The following is a 19052-nucleotide window of genomic DNA, read 5'->3' as shown; positions in this document are numbered from 1 at the left end:
CGTCCAGCGTGAGCTGCTGATTGTGCCCATTATTGTCCAGGGCCGACTGCTTCCCAACAGCAGAAGTAGGATTTGAGCCCAGGCTGGCCTGACTCCAGCCATGTCACCTGGCCAAGGAGTGTCCATCCTGGAAACGCTGTAACCAGAGGCCTTTAAAAAGAGGGCTGGGTCAACAGGGTCAGTACATGGACATGCGAAAACTACAAACAACTTGGCAAGTCCTAGACAATGAGTAACTTCAGGGTAAGGAACAGAATTGGGGTAGCTGGTATGAATTCTGGGGGCACAGCATGCAGTATTTCATGGAGCGTGTGTTTTCCATCCCTGACTGCGCCTTTCTCTGCAGAGTGAGAACAAGCAAGGTTTAAATGTCTCTTACCTCTTTGCTCTGTCTTTCTCATCTTCATCCATTAGATTGTCTCTGCAGTTTTTCCTGCAAGAAAAAAAAAAGAACAGATGATGACTGTCTGATTCTCATCCTTTCTCCCAGGTCTTTCTGGTTGCCATCATTATTGTTGTTTTGGTTTAGTCCCTAAGTTGTGTCCGACTCTGCTACCCCACGGAATATAGCCCGCCAGGCTCCTTTGTCCATGGGATTCTCCAGGCAAGAATGCTGGAGTGGGTTGCCATTTCCTTCTCCAGGGGATCTTTCCCACCCAGGGATCCATCCCGGGTCTCTTGCACTGGCAGGCGGATTCCTTACTACTAAGCATCATTTTGGGCTGATCTATTAAACCACATGCTTTAATCCATAGCTTCTCATACTTTCTGGTTCCAGCAACCATTTGCATGCTCAAAAATGACTGAGGACTCTGAAGAGCTCTTGTGTATGTGGGTGAAAACTGAGAAATCGTAAAGATATAAGCATGCTGTCCATTAGGCATCAGAGAGATGTAGCTGACAGATGTTAAGGAATTTCTGGAAAAGTCCACCATAAGGACCTCCCTGGTGGCCCAGCGATTAAGACTTCACCTTCCAGTGTGGGGGCACAGGTTCCATCCCTTGTCAAGGAACTAGACCCCACATGCCTCGCAGCCAAAAGCCAAAATATAAAACAGAAGCAATATTGTAACAAATTCTATAAAGACTTTAAAAATGGTCCATGTCAAAACAAACAAATAAAAAGAAAAGTCCACCGCATACTCACGTGAGCAAACAGGCAGATGATATGCCAACATTACAGAAATCGTTTTGACCTCATGGAACCCCCTCGTTCCCTAGCTCACACGTTGGGAACTGCTTTCCGGACCTAGCTCAAAGCAGCATCTGTTTATTTCAAGCCTTATACCTGAAAGCTGCCCGTGACGTTCTAAAGGAGAGCATTTATTCATCTGTTCCTTCAAATATACAAACTCCTCTTAGGCAGCCTGGAGGAATTGGGGCCCCAAATGAGTATAGTCGCTGTCCTTTTGAGTATAATTGCTTTACAGTATTTTCTTAGCTCCTGCTGTACAGCAGAGTGAATCAGCCATACATACACCCATATCCCCTCCTTTTGGGGATTTATTTCCCAAGTACGTCACTACAGAGCATCGAGCAGCGTTCCCGGTGCTATACAGCAGGTTCTCATTTTATACACAGTATCAATAGTGTGTATGCGTCAATTCCAATCTCTCAGTTCATCCAAGCCACCCCTTTCCCCTTGGTGTCTACATCTGTGTCTCTATTTCTGCTTTGCAAATAGGTTCATCTGCACCATTTTCCTAAATTCCACATCATACACATTAATATATGACATCTGTTTTACTCTGACTTAATTCACTCGGTAGGACAATGTAGTGAAAGCATTTCCCTTAAGGTCAGGAACGAGACAAGGATGTCCACTCTCATCACTGTTATTCAACACAGTGTTGGAAGTCCTAGCCATGGCAGAGAAGAAAAAGAAATAAAAGGAATCCAAATTGAAAAAGAAGAAATAAAACTGTCAATGTTTGCAGATGACATGATGCTATACATAGAAAATCCTAAAGATGCCACCGGAAAACTTCTGGTGCTAATCGATGAATTTGGTAAAGTTGCAGGATATAAAATTAATACACAGAAATCTCTTGTATTCCTATACACTAACAATGAAAGATCAGAGAGAGAAATTAAGGCAATAATTCCATTTATCACTGCAATAAAAAGAATAAAATAGCTAGGAATAAATCTATCTAAGGAGGCAAAAGACCTGTATTCAGAAAACTGTAAGATACTGATGCTGTCTTTTTTCTTTTAAGGCACATAGATATGAAAAGTAACAATCCAGGAATATTCTTGCAGCCCCAAATCATCAGAGACGGCCTTAGCATCTGGGCCTTCGCTCTCCCAGGCCACTCACTAGAAGCCTCTTAGGCTCTGACCAGGTGTCCTCTTCTCCACACAAGCTGGTGATCCTTGGAGCCACGTTCCTGATTCCTTTTCCTTCACATGCCCCCCAGGGTCCCTTCTATCTTGGGGGCTCCCCCTCCAGCCAGCCCTCCATGAAGAAAGACTGTCAGGATGTCCCAAGGCCAGAGTTAGGTGAACCGGAGGCAGGAACACAAGGCAAAGTGTGATGGAGATATGAGCAGGGACCACGTGGAAATGGAGTCACCGTGGTCCATGTGCTTCTGGTCTCCAAGCAGAAAGTCTGATGTCAGGACTCCAGAATTGACACTTTGAAAATGCACTAATGTTTACTCTTGAAATTCCAAGTTCTAGATCACAAGTTTTTAAATGAAAATAACTCATTTCATGAAAAAGACAGTATGAAATTTTTTTAACAATAAGGTTATCTACATGCTACTTCTTCCAATCCAATATAAGCTCCAATATCTGTAAGCTCAGATGCCTTTATTTTTTAATTGGAAGATACTTGCTCTACAGTGTTGTATTGGTTTCTGCTGTACAACAACGTGTACACATACCAGCTATGTTGGAAAAAACCTATTAGTTGCTCAGTCGTGTCTTGATTCTTTTTGACCCCATGGACCGTAGCCTTCTAGGCTCCTCTCTCCATGGGATTCTCCAGACAAGAATACGGGAGTGGGTTGCCATTCCCCTCTCCAGGGGATCTTCCCAACACAGGGATCAAACCCGGGTCTATATCAGCTATACGTATGCATATGTGCCCTCCTTCTTGACCCTCCCTCTACTCCCACCCACCCCAGCCTGGATCCTGCCCCTCTACATTGCCAGAGCACTGAGCTGGGCTCCCTGTGTTAAACAGTAGCTTCCCACTGGCTGCGACAAGAACATTAGAAGAAAGAATGATTAGAGGCCAAGCTCATTCAAGAACATGGCTATAAAAATTCTAAACCAAACATGAGCAAATCCAATAGGACCATGGATAAAAATGATAAACTTAGATAACAATTCATCATGGGAACAGATGAGTCTTTGCTCTGAGATAATTTCGTTGTGTGGTGTTCATCTGCTGTAAGCCCAGACACCAACCTGAGCCAAAGAGGGAAAGGGATTGTGCAGCCACAGCCCTGTTTGCGCACAAGCCCCAGTCGGCAGGCATATTTCAGTGACAGATTTGCGAGACACGCCATTCGGCAGTTGAGGCTTGTATCATAATTAAAGTGGGTTAGCACATCTGCAAACAGGCATCTGCTTAATGTTTCCCGCATGGAATCTGTTCAAAGCTTTAAGACATGGGAAATGCGGTCCATTCATTTAATGATGTGCTACCCAGGTCTGCGCTCCAAGGAAAGGGGTGGCCATCTGTGCGCCGAGGGCGTGAGTTAGGCTCCAGCCACAGCGAAAGGGTAAAAGTCTGGCGCTTTCCCAGCTGCCCCTGGACAGAGCACGTTCACAGGAGGATGTGGGCTTCAGTCTGCTTTGCTGAGGGTCTGAAATCCTGATTGGACAACTGAGGTTGCTTCGTCATACACAAAATTCTACAAATGACTATAGTCTATGGAGTCACAAAGAGTCGGACACAACTGAGCAACTAACCACACACACTTCCCTGAGGCCTTCATACAGGCCGAATTATACAGGATTTGTCCTTTGGCAATGGATTTATTTCACTCAGCATAACACTCTCCAGATCCATCGTGTCTTGGCGTGTCAGAATCTCCTTCCTTTATAAGACTGAATCATATTCCACTGTAAGCATGGACCACCTTCTGTTTACCCATCCTCTGTCCACGGATACTGGTTTGCTTCCCCTGTTGACTATTGTGAGAAACATGTGGATCCCTCCCCTCTTGTATTTGAGTCACTCTTTCACTTCATGATGTGGAGGAGCTAGAGAAGCCCAAAGCGCACAGGGAAGAGGGCAAGGGGAAGAAGACAAGCCCCATGAGATCAGGTTAAAGGAACAACAGAGAAGTTAGAGGGGTGACAGCTACATTTCTCAACTGTATAAAGCGTTTCCAGCTTTGTTCTTCTTTTTCAAGATTCCTAGTTATTTTAGTTCTTTGCATTTCCATGGAAGTTTCAGAATCGACACTGTCAATTTCTATAAAAAATGGCTGCTGTGATGCTTATTGGGACTGTGTTGACTAAAGATCAGTTTGGGAAAACTGATCTGTAACAATGCTGAAGTTCATGCGCAGAGCATCTCTCTGTGCAGACGCACCGAAGAGTTTTTACCGAAGCACGGAGATGACATCCATGTGCGATTTTCTACGATTCAATAGATGCTCTCTGAGAGTCCTGGTTCCCATGGCACTTAGGTGGTGGGGGGCAGGCAGGGTGGAGGGGGCAAGCCACAAGCACATCAAGTGAGTCAACAGAGAGCCTGTTGCTGCTCGTTTAAGCCAAGAGGGCAGTGTGATGGGTGGGGTTAGAGCGGCGAGACACCCAGGGAGACAGGATGGAGCTGGCCTCTGCTCTGAGTGACACAGGAAGGCACTGCGGCTTTGGATCAGAGGACTGGTCTGTCTACCTACAGCTGTGACTTTTTTTTAGATATTTTTTATGAGGATAAATATTAAAAAAAATTTTTTTTTGTATTGAGGTATAGCCGATTAACAATGTTGTGATAGTTTCAGGTGAATAGCAAAGGGACTTAGCTGTGTGTATCCATTCTCCCCAATATGAAGAGCTGACTCACTGGGAAAGACCCTGATACTGGAGAAGATGGAGGGCAGGAGGATAAGGAGGTGACAGAGGTGATGGATGGATGGCATCACTGACTCAATGGATAAGAGTTTGAGCAAATCTAGGAGATAGTGAAGGACAGGGAAGCCTGGCGTGCTGCAGGCCATGAGGTCACCAAGAGTCGGACACGACTGAGAAACCAAACAACAGCATCCTCCCCCAAACTCCCCTCCCATCCAGGCTGTGAGGAGGACCATTTTTAAAGTCTTTACTGAATTTGTTACACCACGGTTTCTGCTGTATGTTCTGCCCACAAGGCATGTGAGATCTTGCTCCCCAAGTGGGTATCAAACCCACCCCGCTCACATTGAAAGGCAAGGTCTTAATCACTGGACCACCACGGAAGTCCCCAGCTGTGACTCTTAAAGACCTTAATTATGTTGGCAGGTATGAAAGCGCCAGCAGAAGCCCGGTCCACAGCAGACACTCAACGTCTGCTTCCCCACTTGGATGGCAAGGACTTGGTACAAAGCGCCTTTACCCATTACCCAGGCCATGATGCCCAGCCCAGCTCCTTAGCCACATCAGGCGCTCGAGCCATCCATGAGGAATGAAGGAGAGGAGAGAGCGGGGGAGGGAGGGAGGAGGAGAGGAAGGACACCGCTGGGACCAAACCCTGTCTGAATTCTCAATACCGACCATACTAACTCCCACAAGCCTCGGTGATCACGGTTAACCCAGGGTACCAGCACTCACAAGGCACGTCTGAAGGTACGAGTTATTGACAAACGAGAAAATTCGCTTTAACCAGCACCTTCAAGAGAAGCCAATGGCTCCCCTACAAACCCTCGACCACCACCAGCTTCTGGAAAACCCTTGTCTCATCTCCATGCAGCTCTGTGGGTGGAATGGGTCTCCACTCCTAAAGGAATCAGGAAGGCGGAGCTGCCCAGGTACCCCGGCTCTGGGGACAGAGCTTGCCCTGGGCTGTGTATCCTTGAGTTGACCCATAACCTGCCAAGAATGTGTGGGCCTCTGACCACAGAGTCAGACTGACTTCAATTTTAGTTCAGACTCACTTGTTCCATGACCTTAAGCAAATCTCTGCAACTTCATGAGTCTGTTTCCCTCATTCTAATGGGAGGCCACCAGGTAGAAAACGTGTGAGATGTAAAGGAGAGATGCCCGTGAACAAGGAGGGCCAGTGTGTTCCCCAGAGCACAGAAGCATCAGGCAAGTCCTGTTCACCCACATCTGCCCCAGGTGACCACCCTGACCTTCCTGAGCCCCCTTCCAGCTCACCTTTCTTTTTGTTTGCCTTAATGAACACACTCTGCCCAATGAGAAGACCACCATAGAGTGAAGGGGGTCACACCGACCTCAGGTTTCAGAGGGAGGCGCTCCTGATCAGGGAAGGAAGTGCCGTTTGGGGGCAAGGAAGCTTTTCCAGCCAGAGAACCAGACAGGAGCTCCCACCCCACCTCCCTCCAGAGACCACCTGTGGCTGCCAGCAAGCAGGGCTGTGGAGTCCCTGACTCACTTGTCCCTGGCACAAAGAGAACACCACAGTATCATCCATGACAGTGAGTTAGCAGGCCAGCCGTAGAAACTGGTACTCAACCTGTCACAGGTCTTTGGGCAGAGCGGGGTTACCGTGTCTGCGTGCTAGTCAGTGTCAAAGCCTCTCTGTGTGTACTCACGGAAGACAGACAGACACATACACAGCGGTGCTGCCTGAAGCATCCAGTGGGAATTCAACAGAACCTTAGGTCCTTCTGAGGAAGAGACGCAGAGGGAAGAGAGAGTGAAAGAAACACAGGGGGACGTGACCAAGGACACCCTCGATGAATATCCGGTGACTTTAACTGAACAGAACACCACAAATGAGGTCTGCAGATGACACCGCCATTACCTAGGTGAAATCTCTGCCTCCCAAGGCTTCATTCTCACAGACACCTACTACACCGTGGATCACAACTCTGGCCTTTGAACAGGGACCGGCAAGCGGCAGTGCTGTTTTCTCATGCCCCACCTGCCCCGAGTCCCACAGTGTGTCAGCGGGGAGGTGGGATTAATGCATCACACAGGGGCCAGGGCCCCCCTGGGGACTGGCAGCTCACTCCTGGGGCTCCAAGAAGGCTGTGAACATCCTCCACGGTAAGGTATGTCATTCCCCTGAAGCGAGGGTTTCCTGTAAAGAGCACCTGCTGAGCATTTTAGATGCCAGGCTTCCCTGGGGGCTCAGATGGTAAAGAATCTGCCTGCTATGTGGGGAACCTGGGTTCAGTCCCTGCGTCAGGAAGATGCCCTGGAGAAGGGAATGGCAACCCACTCCAGTACTCTTGCCTGGAGAATTCCATGGACAGAGGAGGCTGGCGGGCTACAGCCCAAGGACCCCACTAAGTGACTAACACTTTCACTTTTCATTCAATCTCTGCTGTATCATAGTGTGAAAGTGCAAAGCTGTGTCAGTGAGCAGGTGCAGCTGTGTCCCAATAAAACTATTTATAACAAGCTGGGGATGAGACAGAATTCCTAGAATCAGTGCTCAGACTTTCTCTTCAGTATCTTTAATTCTGAACTCTTTGTACAGCCAGCCTGGAGAGGCCCAGTGGGTCATTCTGCATCATGGTGAATTCCCCCTGAAATGGCTACCCTAAGCTTACTGCATTGCAAGGCCCATGTTTTTTTTTTTAAAACTAAAATCATGATGTTTTCAAATTGTTGGAGAAATGGTTTGAATTACAGGCCCCGAGGTAGCTGGAAAATTTGAATATTCCTCCTCACTATACCAACCAAACTTGGTGGCTTTAGGTTATTAAAAGTAAAAAATACTGCAGATTCACTTTGTTATACAACAGAAACTAATACAACACTAGAAAGCAATTATACTCCAACAATAAAATAAAATTTTTTTAAAAAGAAAAACTACTCCAAACAGCAAGTGGAAACCCAAAGATATCTCCCCGGTTGGCTGGGGCTTATTTACTGTCAAGAGCATGTACGCCTTCTGCCCTCCCAGCCAACGCCTGGCAAGAAGACCTTGTGTCGTCTTACATTAACACCTGCATCTTTCATGTGGGAGCTCAGCAATGATTTTTCCTCATTATATTTAAGAAATAAAAAGGCTCTGAAAAACAGTTGCTGATGAACTGTGGTGCAGACTTGTCTTCCTTTGTCCTTTGGCGGAGGCTAGGAAATAATTTCTACATTTTAATTCTTCCTCTCCAGGCCATGTTGTTTTGGCTGCAATGATTCATTAACTGGGGGAAAAATAGTTCTTTTAAAGGAAGTGGATGGTGCCAACCTAGAGCCACCCACTCTTGCAACCCCAACTCTCGTCGAGCAGGGCCATTCTCAGCACCATCCCTCACATTCTGCGACTTGCAAAAGTTGAGGTGGATGGGTCTACCCTTCACCAAAGCTCTCTCCACCCCTCCTGGCCAGCTGGCTGGAGCCTAACAGAGCTGGACTCCTAGGAAAACCCAAGGAGAGCCCCCTACTCAGTGAGGTCCTGTGACCCTATGAGGATGATCCCCCCAAGCCTCTCTAAGGTCAAGGCTGAGGATTTATCTGCCTATTAAAATCATGATGCTCCCTTCGCGTTTTCCTTCTTCCAAGGGTCTGATGATCTATTATTCAGGGCAACAGTGACATAAACAATAAAGGAATGGAAGGAGAAAGTTAGAAACCTTGTCATTAAGCAAATGTGCAATGACATCGTTCAGTTAGCAAAGACTTTCCAAAAGAGAAAGCACTGCTAAACCTGGATCAAAGGGTCATCCTAACATGACATGTGATTCTTGCAACCTTTGGGACTTATGTTCTCATCATTGATGATTCCTTTTAGGAGCTCCTTTCTGAAGAGTTCAGACTGCACAGCGTAAACCAGACTTCATGAGAGAATCTGATGGGTGATGGTGTGTGGTCAGGATGTGGACAACAGATGCCTATAAAAATCACCAAGAGGGGAAAGGAGATTTGTGAGTCATGCTCGGAACTGAGTCAGTGAAAGCCTCTGTCGGGAGCTGCCACAGACAAACGGAAATGAATCCACAGAACGCTGCCGCAGCCCGGCACCCCCGTCCACCAAACAGTTGGTCCTCATGCTCCTTCGCGCCTGGAAGCGCTCATCCTAACAGGCTCAAGTTTGCCAAGCGAGCACAAGAAAAAGATGTCCTGAAATGAGAAGTCAAATTTGCTTTGAACACCCAGGCTGTGGAGTTTGTGGTTTGATATCAGGGCTTCAGGTAAATAATGTTTAATAGGTACAGAACTTCTGTAACTGTGGCTGTTGTTCAGTTGCTCTGTCCTGTCTGACTCTTTGCAACCCCATGGACTGTAGCACGCCCGGCTTCCCTGTCCATCACCAACACCTGGAGTTCACCCAAACTCATGTCCATTGAGTCAGCGATGCCATCCAACCATCTCATCCTCTGTCGTCCCCTTCTCCTCCTGCCCTCAATCTTTCCCAGCATCAGGTTTTTTTCCAGTGAGTCAGCTCTGCATCAGGTGGCCAAAGCATTGGAGTCTCAGCATCAGTCCTTCCAACGAGGCAGGAAAAATTAGTTTGGAGTTAATGAGACGTAGGTTTGTGTGTCCTCTGGCCTCTTTCCTTCACTCAGCACCATGGTCCAGACAGAACCTGCGAGTGATGACCTCATCTGTAAATGGGGGATGAGCCCTCACTGTCCTCCTAAGAACACATCAGGATGGCTCATCTGCATTTAGCAGAAAGTGGGCTGGGTGAGAAAGGTGAACTGCTCCCTTTCTAAGGCACAGTGAGCCATAGTGACCTTGGGATGAGGCCAGCATCTTTAGAGCTGCAGGTAACTTACCAGCTGCCGCACACCTGGTTGGCACCGAGTAGCCTTATTGTGCATCATCTTCCCTTTTCTCCCATCATTGCAATTACTTCTTTTTTTTGTTTTTTTAACAGCTTAAACAGAGAGCACTGCCCTCCCTGGAGAAGGCAATGGCACCCCACTCCAGTACTCTTGCCTGGAAAATCCCATGGACGGAGGAGCCTGGAAGGCCGCAGTCCATGGAGTCGCTGAGGGTCGGACACGACTGAGCATCTTCACTTTCACTGTTCACTTTCATGCATTGGAGAAGGAAATGGCAACCCACTCCAGTGTTCTTGCCTGAAGAATCCCAGGAACGGGGGAGCCTGGCGGGCTGCCGTCTATGGGGTCGCACAGAGGCGGACACGACTGAAGTGACTTAGCAGCAGCAGCAACTGCCCTCCCGGCAAAGGCAGGGTGCTCCAGCCCACCCACCACCTCTCCTCTGAGCCCAGGGGTCCCACAGAACACTCCCCTGATGCTCCCAAATCTACTGTGACTTTCTGTGTTCATTTCACAGGTACCCCGTGAAGTTAGATCATCCCACGCTCCCTCTGTCAGTTCCTGATGTACAACTCAGCTGAGCCCAGTTCCCCAGGGGAAGCAGGTGCTGCCTGCGGTGGGGTTTTCCCCTAGGATGGGGGAAGGAAGGTCCATCCACACCACCTCGACACCTCTCCCCACCTGATGTGAGAGTCTGGGCTGATCTGGAGCTCACGGTTGGGAAACTGGTCATGGTGACTGATGCTCAGACCCGTCTATGCTGGGGGAAAAAAAAAAAAACCACACAGGTGGATGCCTTGAGCTTGGCGGTGTGTCTGCTGTGGGTCACGCAGCTCTTGACATGTTGTCCCCAGGGCCCTGGTCCCACTCAGCAGGGAGCAGCCTCTGATGAGGGAGGCGGTACCACCCTCTAGTGAGCAGCTGGGCTTGTGAGATGAAGACCCCATCACAGGAAGGCCCTGTGGCCATGGTCATGTTTTAGAATGCGCCACAGGCTTTGGTTAGAGGACAGTTTACAACAGGAACCGTGTTGTCCCCTCTTGTGCTGGATGCTGCCCTCTATATGTCCCCACGGTAAAGCACAGCAACGGCCTGAGTCTCCCTGGGGCTCCCCAGCAACATCGTGCACCCTGTCTCTCCAACCCTGGCCACCGCTGTGAAATGTGCACCAGGGTTTACAGGACAGGTGGGTCGCAGGCAGCCCCTAAATGTCCCAGAAGCTGGCACTTCTCCTTAACACTCGCAGATCCTTTGCACAAAGTCTAAAGAAAGGCCTGCCCTCTGGACATGAAGGGAAGATGAGGTCCAGAACAGATGCAAACAGTACATCAGGCAGGAAACCCCCAGGAAACCACCTCTCCTCCCTTACCCCAGAGAGGGGACTCGAAGAATCTCTGCTGAGAAGACCCTGCCGTGGGCAGAAGGACAGCCATGGGCTGAGACCCAGTCCTGTTCACCAAGCAAGCAGAACATTGGCAGGGCCAGAAATGTCCGGTTTTCACATGTTTAACAGTCAACCCGGCAGGATTGGAAAGGTCCAGTTTTATACCTTTGGCGATTCACAGTGTAAATTAATGGTAAGTTAGAGGACCTCCATCCTTACTCACATCCATCCCTGGACAGCAATCTCTGGACATGACACCAAGCGATGCACAATTCACGCACCGGCTCAGCACCCCTCCTGCCTGAGCTCTGAAGCCCAACGTGGAGGCTTCAGGGTATCAGGGTGAAGGCAAGACATGACCCCTCCTCAGGACACTCAGCCAGGGCTCTGGGATGAGAAAGCACAGGCCCAGAACGTCTTTTGGGAGGCATAATAAAAAAGACACTTGCTCCTTGGAAGAAAAGCTATGACAAACCTGGACAGCATATTAAAAAGCAGAGACATCACTTTGCTGACAAAGGTCCATCTAGTCAAAGCTATGGTTTTTCCAGTGGTCATGTACAGATGTGAGAGTTGGACCATAAAGAAGGCTGAGCACCAAAGAATTGATGCTTTCGAAGTGTGGTGCCAGAGAAGACTCTTGAGAGCCTCTTGGACAGCAAGGAGATCAATCCAGTCAAACCTAAAGTCAAACCAGTCAAACCAGTCAAACCTGAATATTCATTGGAAGGACTGATGCTGAAGCTGAAGCTCCAATGCTTTGGCCACCTGATGTGAAGAGCTGACTCACTGGAGTAGACCCTGGTGCTGGGAAAGGCTGAAGGCAAAAGGAAAAGGGGGTGACAGAGGATGAGATGGTTGGATGGCATCGTCAACACAAGGGACATGAATTTGAGCAAACTCCAGGAGCGAAGGACAGGGAAGCCTGAAGTGCTACAGCTCATGGGGTTGCAAAGAGCTGGACATGACTGAACAACAAGTGCTGGGTACCTGATACATGAGTTAGTGACATAAACCACAGGTAAAGCTAAGCTTCTGGTTTCCCCATGTCCACTTATTCAATCATGACTATTTCATTCTACTTTTCTTCCCTGGATGACCCTAAGAGATACCATCCTGTGCCCACAAGCAGCAATGCAGGGACATGCAGCTAAGAATAACATTGTGACAGGCCATCATTAAAAAGTCTACGAGTAACAAATGCTGGAGAGGGTGCCGAGAAAAGGGAACCCTCCTACACTGTCGGTGGGAATGTAAATTCATGCAGCCACTATGGAAAACAGCATGGAGGTTCCTGAAAACACTAAAAATAGAGCTACCATATGATCTAGCAATCCCACTCCTAGGCATATATCCAGAGAAAATGATAATTTGAAAAGATACATGCCTCCCTATGTTCACTGCCGCTCTATTTACAGTCGCCAAAGCATGGAAATAACCTAAATGTCCATTAACAGATGAATGGGTAAAGAAGACATGAGATATATATATATATATGGAATATGACTCAGTCATTAAGAAGAATGAAATCATGCCGTCTGCAGCAACATGGATGGACCCAGAGATTAACACGCTAAGTGAAGTCAGAAAGAGAAAGGCAAATATCATGTGATATCACCTACACCCAGAATCTAAAATATGGCAGAGGCAAACTCATCTACAAAACAGAAACAGGGTCAGACCCAGAGAAGAGGCTTGCGGTTGCCAGAGGGGAGAGGGATGAGGGAGGGCCGGACCGGGAGGTTGGGATTAGCAGACACAAACTACGACACACAGAACAAGGTCCTTCTGTACAGCACGGAGAGCTCTAGTCAATGTCCTGTGATAAGCCATAACGGAAAATATGAACAAGAATGTCTGTATATGTACACCTGAACCACTTCACTGTACAGCAGGCGTTAAACACATCATAAATCAACTCTACTGCAGTGAAATAAAATTTGAAAGTGAAACTTTTAGTTGCTCAGTCATGTCAAACTCTCTGCGACCCCATGGACTGCAGCCTGCCTGGCTCCTCAGTCCGTGGGATTCTCCAGAGCTGGGCGACCCTGTGTTCGGGTGCTGGCCCTAGGTCACCTCAGGCCTCAGGTCCTAACTCTTCAGACTAACGGAAAACGGGACAACCAGATTAAATCACGTTCCTCCGAAGATTGCCATCTGTACGACTCAGAAAGCTCCTTGCTCCGCCTGGCCCCTCTGGACAGTGCTAAACAGGCTTAGCCTGCTGTAGGCAAACAGGAAAAGTAGGTCAGCTCAGCAACACGGTTCTTCCCCGGTGAAGAACCAGTGGCGTGAAGGCAGGGTGGCATCAAGAGAGGGGCAGCGCCTCCCCAGCCCTCCTCCACCCAGGCCATCCCCTCCTGTGGAGGCTCTGGCCACCGCCTAGGGGGCTCAGACAGCCATCGGGGACAGACAGAGACCCAGGGAGTGAGGAAAACTCAAAGGAAGCGTAGAGAAAGCGGTTCTCGAAAAAAACAAACTGAAGGAAGAGCAACCCACTCCAGTGTTCTTGCCTGGAGAATCCCAGGGACAGGGGAACCTGGTGGGCTGCCGTCTCTGGGGTCGCACAGAGTTGGACACGACTGAAGCGACTTAGCAGCAGCAGCAGGAAGAGAACAGTGCATACCCTGACTTCCCTGCCTTCAAAGACAAAACTGTGGTGGGATAAGCTGCTTCTCTTACAGCTCTGAAGCCTGGGTGCAGGCTTCAGGGGGTCAGGGAGAAGGCAAGACACGACCTCTCCTCAGGACGCTCAGCCGGGTCTCGGGGTGAGAGAGAGCAGTCCCAGAACATCTTTTGGGAGGCGTTGTGCTGGGTACCTGGTACATGAGTTAGTCATGGAAACTTCAGGTGAAGCACAAACCACTCACTTCTAAAGGAAATCAACCCTCAATATTCACTGGAAGGACTGATGCTGAAGCTCCAATACTTTGGCCACTTGATGCGAAGAGCTGACTCATTGGAAAAGACCCTGATGCTGGGAAAGACTGAGGGCAGGAGGAGAGGGGACAACAGAGGATGAGACGGTTGGAAGGCATCCCCGACTCCACGGTCATGAGTCTGGGCAAACTCTAGGAGGTGGTGAAGGACGGGGGAGCCTGGTGTGCTACAGTCCATGGGGTCACAAAGAGTCGGACACAACTGAGCGACTGAACAAAAAAAGCTCTGCTTCTCGTTTTCCATGTCAGCTTAATCGATCGTGACTGTCTCATCCTAAGCCTTTCCCCTGGACGGCCCTAACAGACACCACCCTGCACTCTGACAAAGTGTGCCCTCTTGACAATGCACGCGAACGCTGCAAGCCATCCGTGGAGCAGGCTCCCTCCACCCTTCACTGCTGGTAGTCACTGGGCACTCACTAGGGGTAAGGATGGACTTGAGTCAGCAGTGCCAAGACCAGCGGGCCCCGAATCCCAGGCCAGAGGGCAGGCCCCGCAGTGTCCCTATGATGCCTGTGTTCAGTCAGGCTGCAGCTGCACAGATGGAAAGGCCACCCCTTTGGTCTCTCGGGCTCAGAAGTTGGACGAAGTATCCGACAATGGGAGGGAGGCTCCCCCGAGGCCTGGGTGATCTAACCTACTTCCAGGTCCTGGTGTCTGAAGTCTTAGCACAAACCTGGAGGCTGATGCTGGGGTCCCCAAGCAGGGGGCCAGATCTTGCTCCCCAGGGCTCCCAGGAAGGACAGGGCTGCTAGCTCACCCCCAGAGAAAGCTTACTGGTGCCCCTGGAGCAGGAGCAGACCCAAGTCAGCCTGGATGGAAGTTTCCCAGCAAAGCAGTGGCCTCATGGCCCGTGGTGACCAGGTCTGTAAACGCAGATGAGTAAGATGTTGGGCATTGTTTCCCCCATGTTTCATTTCTGTAACAGGGGCATCAGAAGGTTTTGTCAAGAATATTTTGAGATATGTTCATATCTAAAACCCACAACTTCGGGAATGTTTGCCCAGACTCTCAGCCACGACCTTCTCTGAAAAGTTTTCTCAAGAACAGTAAGGCAGGGGCCAGAGCATCACGGGGCCTCGACACAGCCCCTCCTCCTCTTCCTGGCCCTCAGGTCTTCCTTCACATGCTTGTTCAGCACACATGCTGTGCCCTGGCGCCCCTTCCCAGCCCCCCAACTGTCAGTGAAGATCCAGTGCATTCAAAATGTGACTCTGCTTTAACTCGCCGAGTGACCGCAGGCAAGTCACTGAGCCTCTCTCTGCTCCGGCTCTCACCTTCACAGGGCAGCTGAGGTTTAAGGACATAATACCTGTCAAACACCTAGATGGGGAGCTGGGAGTAAAAGGGCAAGGCAGGTTAGCTCAGATGGGTGGGATTATTAGAGCAATCCAGGAAGCCTTCAAAAGGTGCTGGCCCTCATCTCAGTAACAGATGCTAACCACGGACGTCAATTAGCTTCATTTTCAAATTCCAAACATATTTACCAGCTCCCAGGGAACCTGCAAGGCAAGCCCTTTCAAACATCCCTTGCAATCCAAAAGGTTCCCATACAGGGATATCAGCTTGCATAACAGTATTTTCCCCAAAGAGCAGATGATAAACAACATTTCTGTGAAATGAATCATACTTTACGTGTGTGAGTGGCTTGTGGCCCACCCGCTTGAGGACCACCAGTCCCGCCCTTTCTTCCGGACCCTTCTGCAAAGCAAAGCTCATCAGCCCCCCTTAGTCTCCTTAGCAGACTATCACACACCTGGTTTCCATGAGGCCACAACTAACAACTTCTAAACTTTGAAATCCTGGGTAAAATGGGAGAAAGTTTGGATACTTTAAACAAATTTTAAATAATTTATTTTATATGTTTAGCCAAATTTAGCAAAGGGGAGAGTGAAATGCTCTTCAAATCAGTTGACCCTGTGAGTCCAAACTACTCTTCAGTGTATTTATTAATCAATGCAGCTTTATCGCAAAGCATGTTCCAATTACTTGCTTACTTAACTAAGCAATTCACTATACATACTGGTGTTATACTCTTCTTTCTGTAGAAGCACTGGTTTTTTTTTTAATTTTTATTTGAAGTATGGTTGATTTGCAATGTTGTATTAGTTTCAGGTGTATGGCCAAGTGATTCAGTTATATATATATACATATATATGTATAAACGTTTTCAAATTCTTTTTCCATGCTGGTGCTGTATTCTTATCTCTACCTGGGTCATGAAGCCTTCAGTCCTTAGAATATGCTAAATTCTTGAGTCCATGAAAAAAGCTATCAGATTCTTTAGAACAGAACAAAATCATTATTCCAAGGCCACACTCAGATTTGGGAACGTTATAAACAGAAATACGTTTCATTTTCACAAGCTTGTTTGAGAGAAAAGGACACCAACCAACAAATGAGACAAAAGGAGATGGTCGATTTACGTGAAAATATTAAAAAGCCAGCTCATTGTTTTCAGAGGGAGAAGCAACGCATACTTACAGTAACCTCTTCCCGCTTTCTTTCAGAATGGAAGAGCCAAGATCTTAGGCCACTTTTCATTGGGTAAAATCCAGTTCATTGTTGAAAAGGGGGTGGCAGACGATGGGATGGATAGATAGCATCACTGACTCAATGGACACGAATTTCAGCAAACTCCGAGGAAGACCTGGGTTCAGTTTCTGGGTTGGGAAGATCCCCTGGAGAAAGGAATGGCTACCCACTCCAGTATTCTTGCTGGAAGAATTCTATGGACGGAGGAGCCTGGCAGGCTACAGTCCATGGTATCGCAGAGTTGGACACGACTGAGTGACTAACACTTTTTCTTTCCAGGAGATAGAGGAGGACAGAGGAGCCTGGTGTACTGCGGTCCATGGGACACGACTGACTGACTGGACAACAAATGTAAGTATTAATATATACAACTATAAAAAATAAATCTTTCTGAACTGTTTGTTCTAAAATATTGTCTCTTTTTTACCTATACTCACTGAATTACTCATTCAAAATTTTTTCTTCCTTCACATGATTTTAACTGTTTACTCCTGTGTTCCAGAGTGGAAGTCAAGTTCATGTCTGTGTCAGAATGACAGGCCAGCTCACACTGAGCAGTCTGTTCCTAGCCCTGCACACGCTAACATTTTGAGGCCATGAAGAATTAACAACAACAAGGCCTTTCTCAGCTACGATTTTAACAATGTGTGGCTGTGTGTGTGTGTGCCTGCATCCACATGCTCATAAGTGTTGCGTGGCAACACGATAAGGAGGCACCACTGGAGGGTCTATAGCGCCGTGGGACCAAGAATCCCAGGGGCAGGAGGAACACGTCCATATCAGAGGTAGGATTCTGACGAGCTGCACAAAGCACCTGCTTTCCTCTTTCTGTCGTCTCTTATCTTGGCTGCAGAAAAACAGATGCAACCAAGGCAATGAAGGAATGTTCTGTCTTCCAGAGGTACTGTCTTCTTTCTGATAAGCTCCTAAGTGCCCTCATATGCTCACAGGGAGAAGGCGAGAGCGTGACAAGGATTTAGAGAGGAAGGAACTGAATTGGGAAGAAGAGACTCATGGAAACTTTAAAATACTGGAAAACATTGTGTGTGTGTGTGTGTGTGTGTGTGCGTGTGTGTGTGTGTGCGCGTGCTCAGTTGGGTCCGACTCTTTGCAACCCTGTGTGAAATGGAGCAAGACCCTAGGGAATCCACCTAGGGTGGAAGCCACCATGCCCCCACCCCCATGTTCCCAGCCTGCCTTTTGTCCGTGGAAAACTTTAGTCGAATAATAAGTTTAATCAGAGAAATGAGAACATACAAAGAAAAACAGTAAAAGGACACCAAATAATCATAATGTGGTCATTAAGCACAGTCAAGGAGTTCCTTGACTTCTCAAGGGCTTCAGTTCCTTCTCAAGGGCTATAGATAATATTCTCGGCCATATCCCGTGAGCTGTCTTACAGAGACTGAAACCCCAGGTGGGAGAAATCAACCGCATGATCACCAGACTGTACCCACGACACAGGCTGCCACAATTCAGAGAAATGACCTCAAAGCAATGGGAACAAATGGACTGGAACCGAAGATTAACTGTACTTGAAACAGTTAAGATGGCACTGGTCAAACCACCGATGGCCAGTCTGGAGCTGACTGTCAGAGCTGACTGTGCTCTTTCTGCATGTAGCTCCCCCTACCCCAACCTCTGTCTATAAAATCTCCTGCCTGACTGGTTGCCAGCGGTGGGGGGAATTTGGCCTTTGGACAGGCATCTGCCACCCCTCCCCTCCAGGGTCAGCATCTGAAAATAAAGCGAATTTCCTTTCCATCAACCTGGCCTGTTAATTGGCTTTTGGGCAGCGAGCAGCTGACCCCCACACACCTTCTGGTAACACACGGACTGTAGCCTGCCGGGCTCCCCTGGCCATGGCATTCTCCAGGCAAGAATATTGGAGCAGGCTTCCATCTCCTACTCCAGGGAATCTTCCTGACCCAGGGATCGAACTCGTGTCTCTTGAATCTCCTGCATTGGAAGGTGGATTCTTTACCACTGAGTCACCAAGGAAGCCTGAAAAAAATCATGGTTTTACTCAAGAGCTTCCCTGGTGGCTCAGATGGTAGAGTAGTCTGCTTGCAATGCAGGAGACCTGGGTTCAATCCCTGGGTCAGGAAGATCCCCTGCAGAAGGAAATGGCACCCCACTCCAGTACTCTTGCCCGGAAAATCCCATGGACGGAGGAGCCTGGTGGGCTACAGTCCTGGGGGTCACAAAGAGTCGGACAAGACTGAACGACTTCTCTTTACTCAAAAGCACGCATCCTGAAAGATGCCCTATGGGACTGTAGCCAGAGCTGGCTTGGAATCCAGAACCAGGGTCAAGCTCTCTCAAGTGCCT

At 48.4% G+C, this 19052-nt stretch overlaps 1 protein-coding gene across 1 annotated transcript in view; it reads right to left on the bottom strand.

The window, feature by feature from the left end:
- The window catches only part of NPAS2 (neuronal PAS domain protein 2), a 204741-nt gene that overhangs the window by 127230 nt on the left and 58459 nt on the right, over positions 1-19052 (bottom strand). The window contains exon 2 of the mRNA XM_018054924.1: positions 380-433. Coding sequence (XP_017910413.1) covers positions 380-411 — 32 coding nt within the window. The 5' untranslated portion in view covers positions 412-433. The remainder of the gene's footprint in view (positions 1-379; positions 434-19052) is intronic.

This window comes from Capra hircus, chromosome 11 (genome assembly GCF_001704415.2).
Source record: "Capra hircus breed San Clemente chromosome 11, ASM170441v1, whole genome shotgun sequence".
NCBI classification, from domain to species: Eukaryota; Metazoa; Chordata; class Mammalia; order Artiodactyla; family Bovidae; genus Capra; species Capra hircus.
The sequence above is the reverse complement of the archived record's forward strand: the minus strand, read 5'-3'. Positions and strand labels throughout refer to the sequence as shown.